The sequence below is a fragment of the Berghia stephanieae genome, chromosome 12 (genome assembly GCF_034508935.2).
Source record: "Berghia stephanieae isolate SIO BIC M18660-M18661 chromosome 12, UCSD_Bste_1.3, whole genome shotgun sequence".
Classification (NCBI taxonomy): domain Eukaryota; kingdom Metazoa; phylum Mollusca; class Gastropoda; order Nudibranchia; family Aeolidiidae; genus Berghia; species Berghia stephanieae.
Genome location: NC_088371.1, coordinates 28,200,176 through 28,213,474, shown reverse-complemented (window position 1 = coordinate 28,213,474; position 13,299 = coordinate 28,200,176). Strand labels below are relative to the sequence as shown.

Genomic DNA, 13,299 nt, shown 5'->3' with positions numbered 1-13,299 from the left:
ACATTGTCTGTTTTCGTTTATTAAATTGAAGCTTACACTACATTCAATTTGACATTGATATCAATAATCAATTTTCATGTCCAAATACGAAATGTGACCTGTTGTCTCAAAACGATATTGCGCAGACCTGCCTACTACTACCAGAAAAAATCCTAATTTTACGCATTTTTTGCTCCAATCACAGGGCTGTATAAAAAGCAATAAAGACTATTTGTTGTCGATGAAGTACTAGTGTCAGGGTACATTAATTAATTGAGAGGTTTGGAACATTATGTAACCTTATATATATATATATAATATATATATATATATATATATATATATATATATATATATATATATATATATATATATATATATATATATATATATATATATATATCCAGTAGGTCTGTATTACGTCGCAGTAATAGTATTGATAAAACTTGATTTTATAATTTAGAAGTCGAAAGTAGGGATAGCATTATGTGTTATGTTGAGTATGTACAATAAATATATTTTCATAAAGTTAATGAACCTAAAATTAAAATAGCACATTTATAATCATTTTATCTCCAAATTCATATTTCGCCATTTGGCCATCCCGACACAATACCAGTTTTTCACAATGGGTCACAATGCTTTGTTAAAACAATATATATATATATATATATATATATATATATATATATATATATATATATATATATATATATATATGTATATATTTGGGTGACCAAATTGTATCTATAGAAGGAACGAACATGACGTCACTCAGCTCTTTGTTATTGCCTTTGGACAGCCATTTTAATTATTAGTTCTCACTAAATTCTATCTATCAACCTACAGAAAAGTTCAATGTTACATATAGTTTTGTGTGCTGGTACGTTATATGTCTGGCGGATGTTGTGAGTATTTTTATCAAATGCATAGCATCCGTATAATTAGTCGTTATCTCTCATGAGCATCGAATTTCGGCACGCTCGCATTCTAGCCCTCTTCTTGGCTTCTCCCGTGAGCGTCTGCTATAGAATCCAGCGGGTACTGTACAACAACAACAAAAATTATAGCACCTCTCTATAAAACCAATGAAAATCACTTTTTGAAATAACCCAACAGATAATCATCCATCATCTCTATTGCACCCCTGGTATGTCCAATCTCTTCGAACTCGTCACTGGCATCCTTGAGATGGTACCCTTGCAGGATCTCGGGACCACCCGGATGCTCGTCCTTGAACTCTGTCACGTCGTAAACTTTGCCGTGGATAATAACTATCAAGGTGTCGAGACCTTTTTTCCTGATGTATTTCTCTAGATCAACCATTGTCCAGAATGTACCATCTGTTGTTGGCTGCTCTGGGGAATCTTCTGTCTGTTCTGGGGATTCTGGTGTCTTTTCCGGGGATTCTGCTGTCTGTTGGTTGCCTGGAATGAAAGAGAGAAAAAAAGTAGAAAACAAATAGAAAAGTTTTAGTAGAGTAGTATTACTTTTTTAAAATTTGAGATTTTATATAGAGCAAAATCCACTAAACGTGCTCAAAGCACTAAACAAGGGATTCCTGGCCAACAGCAACATTTAACATGAAGGACGGGACATGACGCCTGTAAGGCATTTTTTTAAAAGTTCGGACAGAGACAACGCTGTCAAGGACCAGGTACTCATTTTACACCTGAGTACGGTGAGAGGATGTGAGTAAAGAGCCTTCTCCAAGGACTCAACTATGCGTTGAGTGAGGCTCGAAACCCAGGACCTTCTGATCCGAAAGCAAGTGTCATACCACTAGACCACAAATGAGTCAAACTTAGTCCGAATATGCCGTGATTTTAGTTCTGGACTTGCTTAGTCAGCTCACATGAAATCCGATTTTTTCAAGTCATTGACTAAAGTCATATATAGTCGGAGACTAAGCGCTAGTCCGCATTCAAGAAATCAGCGCCTGGTTCCATTAGACATGACAGAAAGTACATTGAGCTAAGTACGTCCAAACCAAAGGATATAGGTCGTGCAACTCAAAATTGAATCATGTTTCTTTAACACCTCAATTATATATAGTTTCATTTTATTTTTTTATTTTTTTCGTTTTTTTTTTTTCAACTTTGTAAGAAAACTCTGGGAGGCACTTTTCTTGGGTAATGTGAATGAGTCGGAATAAAATGTTTTGTTTGTGTATGTGTGTGTGTGTGTGTGTGTGTGTGTGTGTGTGTGTGTGTGTGTGTCTTGAATTTTTCTTTCTGTTGTGCCTGGCACTGTTTCACATGAACCTTGTCATATTTTTATCCTAAAATAAATTGCCTTACAATGAAATTGTATTACTTTTTCTTTTTTTTTTATCACTTTAGCCAGAAATTTGCTTCTAATCTCGGTCGACAAAAATGACAATTTATTCTTTTTTATTTTTATTGTTGTTGTTGTTGTTGTTGTTGTTTTGTTGGTTTGAATTAGCCCTTGTGTAGAGCAATGTCATAAGCGCTTTTCAAGGGGACCCTAGCCGGAAGCAACACTTAATATGTAGGATGAGACATGATGCCCATATCACAATTTTAGGTACCCACAGTGCATTTTGAATGAGCCGGACGGAGTTGAGTTACACTGTCGCTATCACCAATCATCGTATCTTGACTTTTCAAAAAACAAGACAGGGATACAATTGTATGAATTCTATTTTCCTGTAAAAGCTTATTTCTATCGAAACCTTCAAATCTAAAACTAAGCCAAAACATTCCTCTTTCTTGAAATAAAAAATATCTTAAAATATAATTCACACGAAAATTAGAATACATCACAATGGCAAAACCCCAGAGGAAATCAAGGGATGCTACTCTTCCTATGGTTTTTCAGTTGTTGGGTTTTATTGAGTCGCCTCCCTTACGTATAAAACTGAGCAATGAAACAAGCGGTTGATTATTACTGAGTTACCTCCCTTATATCGAAAAAAAATACTTTAAATGGGAAAAATTAGTGCTAATACAAAGCTAAATATGAGTCACTAATAATGTAGTGGTTTAGTGATGTTGATGTTAATTACACCAATGAAATGCAAATTACTCTTTTTTTCCTTATTTTGCCCGTGTAAATGGGAAACAGTTCTTTTTAGTTCATCAGCAGTGAAGGAAATCAGCACTTTTGTCTTTGTCAAGAAACAATAATTAAAATAAAATTATTATCACAATACGGTGCAAGCCGCTTAACTGGAACAACATCATTATGCAGAAGTCGTTCCAATTAAGCGGCATTCCAATTACATAACTGATTCCTTGATTGACTTTCATAATCGGAACAACCTATCAAGACTACATACATAATATTCATTGTGGTATTTATAACAATAGCAATACAAAGCATCTATTCAGTTATTTGTCTAAAAGTTTATCATCCATTAAAAAAAATAATATTTAATAATAAACGTACGAAGACATGAAGATAAAAAGAGAATGAATGATCATATCTAATGACAATGCATGTACATATAATAAACTGCCAGTACTCCTCTCCCCGAAAACAGATCAAATTAATCGAAAACACATGAATTCTTTTTTCGCCATAAAATACAACAAACTATAGAATTTTAATAGGGGATCCCAAATATCTCAGTTGGTAGATCACTCGCTTCACATGCAAAAGGGACTAGGATTGATCCCGGGTGCAGTCCAGATTTTTTCAGAGCACGCAGCAGTGAATGGGTAGCTGAGTCTGTTTATTTGGTAGAAAGTACTTTGCGATAGACCAGTGTCTTATTCAACGGGTAGCAAGCAATTGGTATTGTCTGTTTCACGCTATTGAAACTGGGATAAACTCCTGCTCCAGGGACCTATTTGCTTGGAAGGACTAACTTTTAGAGAATTTTAATCACCGTGGCATTAAAGGCAAATAAACCATTGCACCTTTATCCCAGCTTATCCCAGCTCTCAATAATTAATTCTTATCAAAATCGGTCAGTGGATTAGAGTATAACATACTACCATAGAAAAGGCTATGGGTGGTGATGGGCCCGAATACTTTACAGATCAATTTATTGATTTGAAGTCACGGGGTGATTCCATTGTTTTTAATCACAGTAGGCATAATTTATATTTTTGAATCCTTGGAAAGAAAAGTATCGCAATGTTCTGAAGCTCTAAAATCGTTCCAATTAACCGGCATGCATTCTGACAAACCAGTACAAATTATATAAGTATTTGTAAGACCTGTTTTAGAATACAGCAGCAGTATATGGGACCCGAATACATCAACATCGATCAATAAGATAGAAATGTTGCAAATAAGGGCCATTTGATTTGTCTGTAATGACTACCTACACCCAACAACACAGTGTAAAAGACACGATGGAGCATTATTGAACGGAGAAAGATGCAAAAGCTCAATAAGTTGTTCAAGGGCTGACAGGGAATCACCACCATCCCTATTAACACATTGAAAAACCACGGGAGAAAAGAAAATGTACATGCACTGCATATTCTAGAATCAATGTTCACGAACAGTCGTTATTCTCCAGTACCAGTCGCACATGGAACAGTCAGAGTAACAAATAGCCCAACAATGTTCTATGGTTATCGCGACCAGTTCAAACCTAATAGATAAATATTACATAAATGCCATCCCAGCACACCAAGTTGCTTCAATCTTCATTACATGAAGCTTCAACTAATTTGGATTGGACTGGATTGGATAAAGCAAAAATTCTGTCTCCCATAGATCATTCCAATTAAGCAGCTTTCCGATAAAGTGGTATTCCAATTACCAGCTTCAGTCGTACTTTAATTTCATTAAAATTTCTCAAAAATTTAGATTTTCAATTTACCTATTTCCAATGTAATGCTGATTATTTATTCTCTACTAATTTGGGAGATGGTAGCAATTGTTTATTGTAATATTATTATGTATCACGCATCTATACAAAGAATTTCCAAAAGGATGAAAGAAATTATTATTAGTATTATCATTATTAAAATTATTATATTATATATATATATATATATATATATATATATATATATATATATATATATATATATATATATATATATATATATATATATAATATATATATATCATTCTACCAATCTTGGCTGATGAAATTGAAGGAAGTTAAGTCTTCCAAGACTCGATGGCCAGTATGTTGAGTATATCATCGGTTCAACCAAGTTCACAATAGTTTGTGAATTCATATGACATGGCATTTGGAATATGATTTCTATTTCACGAAATAGAAGCTTTTGTTAATGCAATGTTTGCACACAGACTCATTTGGTCATCCGACACTGCCTACTGCAAATAACATTGTACCCTATCCGACTTCAGTAGTGAATTTACTAAACTATGTATCCGAAAATAATAACGATATTAATAATGTTGATGATTCAGATGATGATGATTCAAATGACGATGATGATGGGGATGATGATGATGATGATGATGATGATGATGATGATGATGATGATGATGATGATGATGACGATGATGATAAAAGTAAAAGCAATCGAAACATGAACGCCTTACCCATTCTGACGGTTTACAATAAAATGTAATATCCAAGATGTCAATGAACGTTGTCTGTATTAGAATGGTTAGAACTACATGCACCAGAGGCCGAGGTTAAAATCAAATTGAAAGTAAAGCCTGAGCTACTGAGAGATGATGATTTTAATCGTCGATAAGAGTGAGTGTTGTTTCGATTCACAATTGAAATCGATGGCATGTGGTAATTTACCAATAATAAATTGGTTCACATCTTATTTAAGTTGTGTAAATAGAAGGAAATTGACTTTAAGTTGTATTTCGTGGCATAATTTCCCTAAAACGTAAAACAATCAAGATAGATCGTCGTCGTAAGCGGATGATGCCAGCGGTGAAAGAAAGGCGTGGCCTACAACTACAAGTTCTTCTTCTAGGTTCCATGCCTGGTCCAGGCTTCGGATACTGCATGAATTATCTCTCTCCATTCCTCCCTGTCTCTTGCTTTTTCAAACAGCTCTTGGATTGTTAGGTTGGTGAAGCCCTTCAGTTGGTCTATGAGTGTTTTTTCTTTGTCTCCCCCGGGCGCGTTTACCAGGTATTTTTCCACAACTTGCCAGGTATTCCTTCTTATCTTTCCTTACTATGTGTCCGAAAAAGGATAGTTGTCGATCCACTATTAAGGGCATTAGTTTCCTTTGTTGGTATGTTTGTTTTAGCACTCTTCGTTCGTTTTGTGTGCAGTATACGATATTCTCTGCATCCTTCTCAAGCACCACATTTCAAAAGCTTCAATGTTCTTTTGTGTTTCTGCATTTGTAGACCAGCTTTCGCATCCGTATAACAAGATTGGCCACACGTAGCACTTCAAGACTCGGAATCTAATCCCGAACGACATCTGTTTGTTTTTCAAAATGTTTCCCAGGTCCATGAAGGCCTGTTTGGCTTGAGTTATTCTTGCTCGTATGTCTCGGTTACATCTTCCATCTGTTGTCACTATTGAACCTAGGTACTTAAAACTTTCTACGTTGGTAAGTTGCTCGCCGTGAATCGTTATATTGCAGGTGTTGTTGTTTTCGGGTTTTTCTGTATTACCATGCATTCCGTTTTGGTGATATTCACTTCCATTCCCTTGGCTTCACTATCTACTACCACTTTGTCAACAATCTTTTGAAGTTGGATTTCTGATGTTGCAATGAGTACCGTATCGTCTGCGTATCTTATATTATTTATGTTGTGACCTCCCACTTTTATTCCCTCCATATTATTTATGCCCCTCATGATTGTTTCTTGGTATAGATTAAACAGATCTGGGGAGGCAACACACCCTTGACGGACTCCTTTCTTAATAGGAATGGAATTTCCTGTAGAGTTTCCGATTTTGATAGATGCCTGCTGGGTGTAGTATAATGTTTGCATGAGTCTGAGGTCTTTCTCATCAGCGCCAATGGAGTGCAGTTGTTTTAGTATTTCTTCGTGGCGTACTCTATCAAAAGCTTTTTTGTAGTCGACAAAACAGAGGTATAGTGGGGTCTGAACCTGTATAGCTCTTTCACTTAAAACACGGAGGAGGTATATTGCGTTCCTTGTCCCTCTGTCAGGTTGGAATCCATATTGTTCTTCTGCGATTTCGGGGTTAATCTTATTCCTTAGCCTGTTGATAATTATACGCAACAGTATTTTGTTGATGTGGCTTATTAAACTTATAGTTCTAAAATTTTCGCATCTGACTGCACCTGCTTTCTTTGGTATTGCTATGAAAATAGAGTTACAGAGATCTTCTGGAATTTTCCCAGTATTGTATATATTGTTGAATAATATGTGAAGTTCATCAATTGCTAGATCTCCTAGGCTTTTTAATACCTCTACAGATATTTCATCAGGGCCTGTTGCTTTACCATCCCTCATTCGTTCCATGGCATGTTCAATTTCACTTTTGGTGATGTTTGGACCGCTTAATGGTTCTTTGAATTTCAGTGGTGGTTCATTTCTATTTGGATCATTGTACAGTTCGCCTATGTATTCTACCCATCGGCTTTCTATATGTTGTTCTTCAAATAGCAGATCCCCTTGTTTGTTTTGGATACAACTTCCTGCTGCTTTGCTTTTCCTTTTCCCTGATAGTTCTTTTATTCTTTGGTGAGCTTGTTGGGGGTTGGGTTTGTATTCTCTTTCGATTTCGCAGCATTTCCAGTCTAGATAGTTCTGTGTGCCTCGATGCATTTGGATTTAATGTGGTTGTTCAATGTTTGGTATTCTGCAGACCCTCTGTTGCATTTTCGTCTTTCTTCAAATAGGTTTAGAATTTCATTTGTCATCCATTCCTTTTTGCTGTTTATTTGAGCTATTGGTAAATGTTTTTCTGCAGTTGCTTTGACACACTTTTGGAATATATCAAATTGTTTTTCACATTTTTCGTTATCAGGTTCACTTTGGCTTTGTATCATGAGTGCATTTTCAAATTCTTCTCTCATTTTTGTTTGTATGCCATTGTCTTTGCATAACCTGTAATCCCTCTTTATTCTACCAGCCGTTCTCTGAATAGCTTTAAACTTTATCCTTACTGTACAAACAACTGGGACATGGTCACTGTCTACATCGGCGCCTGGGTAGGTTTTGCAATTTAATATGCCATTTCTGAATCTTGATGATACTGCTATAAAGTCTATCTGGTTCCTTGCTCTGTCCCCTGGTGATTGCCATGTCCAGGTTCTTCTTGGGTGTTGTTGAAACCAGGTGTTTGAAATCATTAATTTATTTGTTCTACACCAATCTGCCCAGATGTTTCCTCGTTCATTTCTGTCTCCGAGTCCATGTGGTCCGATTATGTCACCATCTCTGCCTCTGCCAATCTTAGCATTTAGGTCCCCCATTACCATAAGGACTTCTTGTGATTTACACATTCGTTTTGCTTTGTCTAGTGAATGGTAAAACTCTGTCATATCTGCATCTGTCGCCTCTTCTGTTGGTGCATAAACTTGAATAATATTGGTGTCAACTACAGGTCCTCTTAGCTTAACCAGCAAAACTCTGTCTGAGATTGCTACGTGCCCTTTGTAAAATTTGGTTGATTTTTGGTCTAAGATCATCCCTACTCCTTTTTGGAAAGAGGTTCCACCACTCCATATGATCTTATATGTCGTGTTGTTTTCTTGTTTTGACATGGTTCCCTGCTCTTTCCATCTCATCTCTGCCAGGCCAAGAATATTTATTTGGAGCCGTTTCATTTCTTTTAGAATGTTGTTTAGTTTTCCTTTTTGGGCACAGGTCCTGACATTCCATGTCCCAATTTTGGTTTTGTCACATTTGTTAAATTTATTTCGCCTAGTAACTGGCTGACGGTTCGGTGTGACCTGACGAACATCACGCTCCCAACCGAGCGAGGCAGCAGTCTTCCGTGAAAACATGCTCCCCTTTAAGCTGTCACCTTTTGACTTTTTGGACTTATTCATGCAGTTAACTCGGCAAAGTTACAAGAATGGTTTGCCATTGCCTATTCTTGTCGCCCTCTGCAGTTGGCCAGCTTGACCTGTTACCGTTCGACACCACGAGGAGGTTGCAGTAGGGCTTGATGATGATCTATCTTTGCAGACTTGGCATCATCCATTTGTCGAACACACCTACAAGTAAGCCTAAATAAATGTGATACAATAGGGAACTACTTCAGAACTAATGTAAGTGAATACTTTAGGGTTGAGGGCCCTGAAAAGAGCAGGAGGTCTTCCGAAAGCTATAGCTATGCCATGTTAAATCAATTGAGAAATGATTTTATTTGGCATAACACGAATGTATTAATCCTGGGGATCGCGTTTTTATGAAACCAAAGGCTCTTTCATTCTTGTGTTTACAATCAACAACAGGAATTTCCGGTTTGAGATGGAATTTCCCGAAGTCAAAAATAAGAACGGATTTTCCCGCAAATGTGTAGTATTTTACACATAGTGATCAATATTTTGTCCAATTTACGGCATATTTACCGACAAAAAATGAGTTTTCTCCTTTTGTTGACATTTATTAGTTCTGACATGACTTCCAGCTCTTCCAGTATGCTGTTATTTGTTCTTCTTTCCCCCAGCTTATCCTCATCATCCTTTTGTAAAACCACATTTCAGCAGTTTATACATTCATTCCTAAAAGGTACTGTGTTTTCAGTTCAGAAAAGTGAATGGAGCAGGCACTTATGTTGGTAACAACAAGAGATGAAGTGAGTAGAAAAGTGCCAGAAGACAATATAGTAGGGGGAATTAGGCTAAAACCGTGCAAATTCGGGTTGAAAGCATGAAAATTTGCATACAGGTTGCTAAGACCCCTAGAAAAAACATCTGATATAGAACCACTCTGGCAATCGATCATAACGTATCGGTTAGATTTTACCAATTACAGCAAAATTAAACAAGGTATATAACTGCGTAAAAATATTTTTTTTCTTCATATTCATTGTATTAGGGAAAATTAGGCTAAAACCGTGCACATTGGGGTTGAAATCCTGAAAATTGGCATATAGGTAGCTATGACCCGTATAAATAACACCTGATATAGAACCACTCTGGCAACTTATCATAACAGTGCGTTTTTAGCACTTTTATTTTTTCCCATATAGCATTACTTGTCCGAGGAAATAACCACGACAATACAATGTCCGTTCTAAAACTTTAAATACACTGGTAACCATTTACGGTTATTTCGTGTTGTAACTAGTGGATAAAAGCGGGAGAGAGGGGAGAGGGGGTGAGCGGGAGAGAGAGAGAGAGAGAGAGAGAGAGAGAGAGAGAGAGAGAGAGAGAGAGAGAGAGAGAGAGAGAGAGAGAGAATTTTACTCATTACGGTACTGACCTCACACCCCCCCCCTCCCACACACACACACACACACACACCGCATCTACACAAGTCCTTGCAAGGCAAACCGGACCTTAAACACTTTCATCGGGTGCCGATACATTCTCTCTTACATTAACATTTGATGAGTTTTTGGGACACTTTTGACAATTCTGGAAATAAGCTCCACAGTGGTTCATATCGATCGTCACATTTGTTGCAGGGTTCTCTTCTATAAAAGATATAACGTTAGCAAAAGCTCGACTTCTTTCAAGAATTGTGACATGATTATCATCAGCAGTGACATCTTTTCAAGCTTGTTTTTTTTAAGTATCGTGCATGACAAATTTTATGGTATAGGGCGGCAGCGTGCCTCCTGAGCGACTAAATCTCATCCGGCAATAAATGACAACATATCAAAATCTTTTAGAGATAACGCTATTTCACGAATATTTTCTTCCATATCTGTTGTCATTACAGAATGTACTCCCAATTCCATGTTTTTACATAAAAGCACGTTTGTTTATTATAGCCAATCTCTAATTTTGAACGTTGTCTCATTATTCTCGTGGATTGCGAACTATATTCATTCGGTGACTCCTCCAAGTCAAATGACGAAGTTTGGAATTCTTGTAGGGCAATTCTTTTAGATTTCTTTAATTCCTATCGCCTAATTTTGTTGGCATTAAATTTTACACGACAAAACGTATGCCATTTAGCATCATTTTGTTTTTAAGCTTTCAATAATCTCAAATCTTTCTGATGAATTGAAAAAATAGATACATCCAACTTGTTTTCATCACAAACCAAAGAATTGAATTGTGTTAAATCTTCAAAAAGAGTTTCATAGCTTTGCCCTTTGTCATACCTCCTCGACTTAGAGAGACATTATAAACGGTCTGTGTCATCTTGTTGGCAAATCAAACACATGTCCCAGTCTCTGGGAGCAGTTCTTTTTGCTATTGTATGTGTATCTGAAATCACGCAAACATATTCCTTTATATGCAATATTCTTTCATATCTCTCTCTCTCTCTCTCTCTCTCTCTCTCTCTCTCTCTCTCTCCTCTCTCTCTCTCTCTTCTTTTTTCTTTCTTTTTATTTCGTTCTTTCTGTTTAATACCCATCATCAGCAGGCAAAATGTGTGCAGTGCCTTACATAAGGACACAACAGTACAGATAGAACATTCTCCCATTGTCCCTTTGCGATAAATAACGTAAAGTCAAAAGTAAATAACTTGCCACAATACAGCATCATAGTGGTTGATGATGATGATGATGATAATGATGATAATTATAGCAATGTAAGTGGTATGCTGACTCTTTACTGTCATCAAGTTTGACCGAAATAGGTTTTAACTCACGTAAAATGATTATAGCAGTATTTTTTGGAAAGAAAAGAAAACAGGGGGAGGGGAAATGAGCACCGGTTATCGGCATATATTGAGCTGTGTTCTGCTAGTCTACCCCTCTGCTCGTCTACCCGTCTGCCCGTCCGTTTTAGAACAATTGATTATACTTATTAAATCAGATGCAGAAAAAATCTCATAATTTTATAGAGTATTGCTCGCTAGACGTCCTTTAAAACAATTGAAATTGAATATCATTTACGGGATGAGAATAGAAAAGCGAGCGAGCTCTCACCCCCGGGATGAGAGTAGAGGTAGTTGCCCCTTCTCGCTATTCTCACCCCTGTAACCAACAGGTAGGGAGGGTAGCCTAGCCTAGCCGCCGTCTCTTCTCGCTATTCTCATCCCTGTGTAGGGCCAGCTTAGCAACCCCCCCCCCCCCCCCCCTCCTCCTATACTCTCACCTGATCATCATCATCTCTCTCTGACTACTTTTAGTGGTACTGGACGTAAGGAGGGTGAACATGCAGCCCCGCCCCTTCTCGCTATTCTCATCCCTGTTAACCAACAGGTTGGGAGGGTAGCCTAGCCTAGCCCCCGTCCCTTCTCGCTATTCTCATCCCTGTGTAGGGTCAGCTTAGCACCCCTCTCCCCTTCCTCACTACTCTCACCTGATCATCAAATCTCTCCTGGTACTGGACGTAAGGAGGGTGAACATATATGTCGTGCATTTAAAATGTAGACTGGCTGGCTTGAGATATGGGAATATTGTTGGAAATCTGTCTACGGAGTCTCTCTCTCTCTCTCTCTCTCTCTCTTCTCTCTCTCTCTCTCTCTCTCTCTCTCTCTCTCTCTCTCCTCTCTCTCTCTCTCTCTCTCTCTCTAAGCGACATGGATTCGCCCAAATTCTAAGAATTGGACTTTTCCTTATATGGGCATATTATTATTTTGTGTTGACTTAGCTGTCTCAATTTCTCCCTACGTTAGGTATTTTAACTTGTTTATATTTTCTCGCTCTCTCCCTCCCCCTATCCCAAACTCTATTTCTCTACATCTTTTATATTGTTTGTATTTCCATTCTCTCGTCCACTCAATACTCAATATTTAATATCTCTCTTGCCCTCTCCCCATCCCCCTCTCTTTATCCCTGTCTTTCTGAGACTTTCTCTATTTTAATTTGTTGGTATTTTCTTCTTCTCTTCCTCCTCCACTTTCTATTTCGTCCTCTTCCCCCCCCCCCCCCCCCTTCTCTTTCTTTCTCTCCTCTGTCTCAATTTATATCTCTCTTTCTTACCACTCTGTCGTTAATTTTTCCAATATCAACAACCATATCTTTCAAATATTGATGCTATGCGTTTAGTTTTAAAAACCTCATAATATCTACCAGTCAGATATAATAAGTTATCAAGGCGCGAAACCTTGTGTAATGTTAAATGTTGATTAACACAATTCGGTGAGACCTTATTATAAAAATGACAGCTAAAAACAATAACAAAGAGCTGGGTGACGTCAATTTTGTTCCTTCTATACAAGAAATTTATCAAGATAACGCATATTTGATCATAGAAATAGACTTAGAATTGAAAAATCTACAAGATTGCCAAGTTTCATATGAGATAAAGTTTATTCTTCTTCTTCTTATTTTATTATTATTATTATTATTATTATTATTATTATTATTATTATTATTATTATTATTATTAT

At 37.0% G+C, this 13,299-nt stretch overlaps 1 protein-coding gene across 1 annotated transcript; it reads right to left on the bottom strand.

The window, feature by feature from the left end:
* Positions 1-706: 706 nt before the first annotated feature.
* Positions 707-9,295, bottom strand: LOC144957952 (cytochrome b5-like). Its single transcript, XM_078889512.1, has 3 exons — positions 9,054-9,295; positions 5,479-5,845; positions 707-1,406 (listed from the first exon to the last, which is right to left on the bottom strand). The coding sequence occupies exons 2-3, from the start codon at positions 5,480-5,482 to the stop codon at positions 1,075-1,077; spliced, it is 336 nt and encodes a 111-aa protein (XP_078745638.1). The 5' UTR covers positions 5,483-5,845; positions 9,054-9,295; the 3' UTR covers positions 707-1,074.
* Between the last annotated feature and the right edge of the window lie 4,004 nt (positions 9,296-13,299).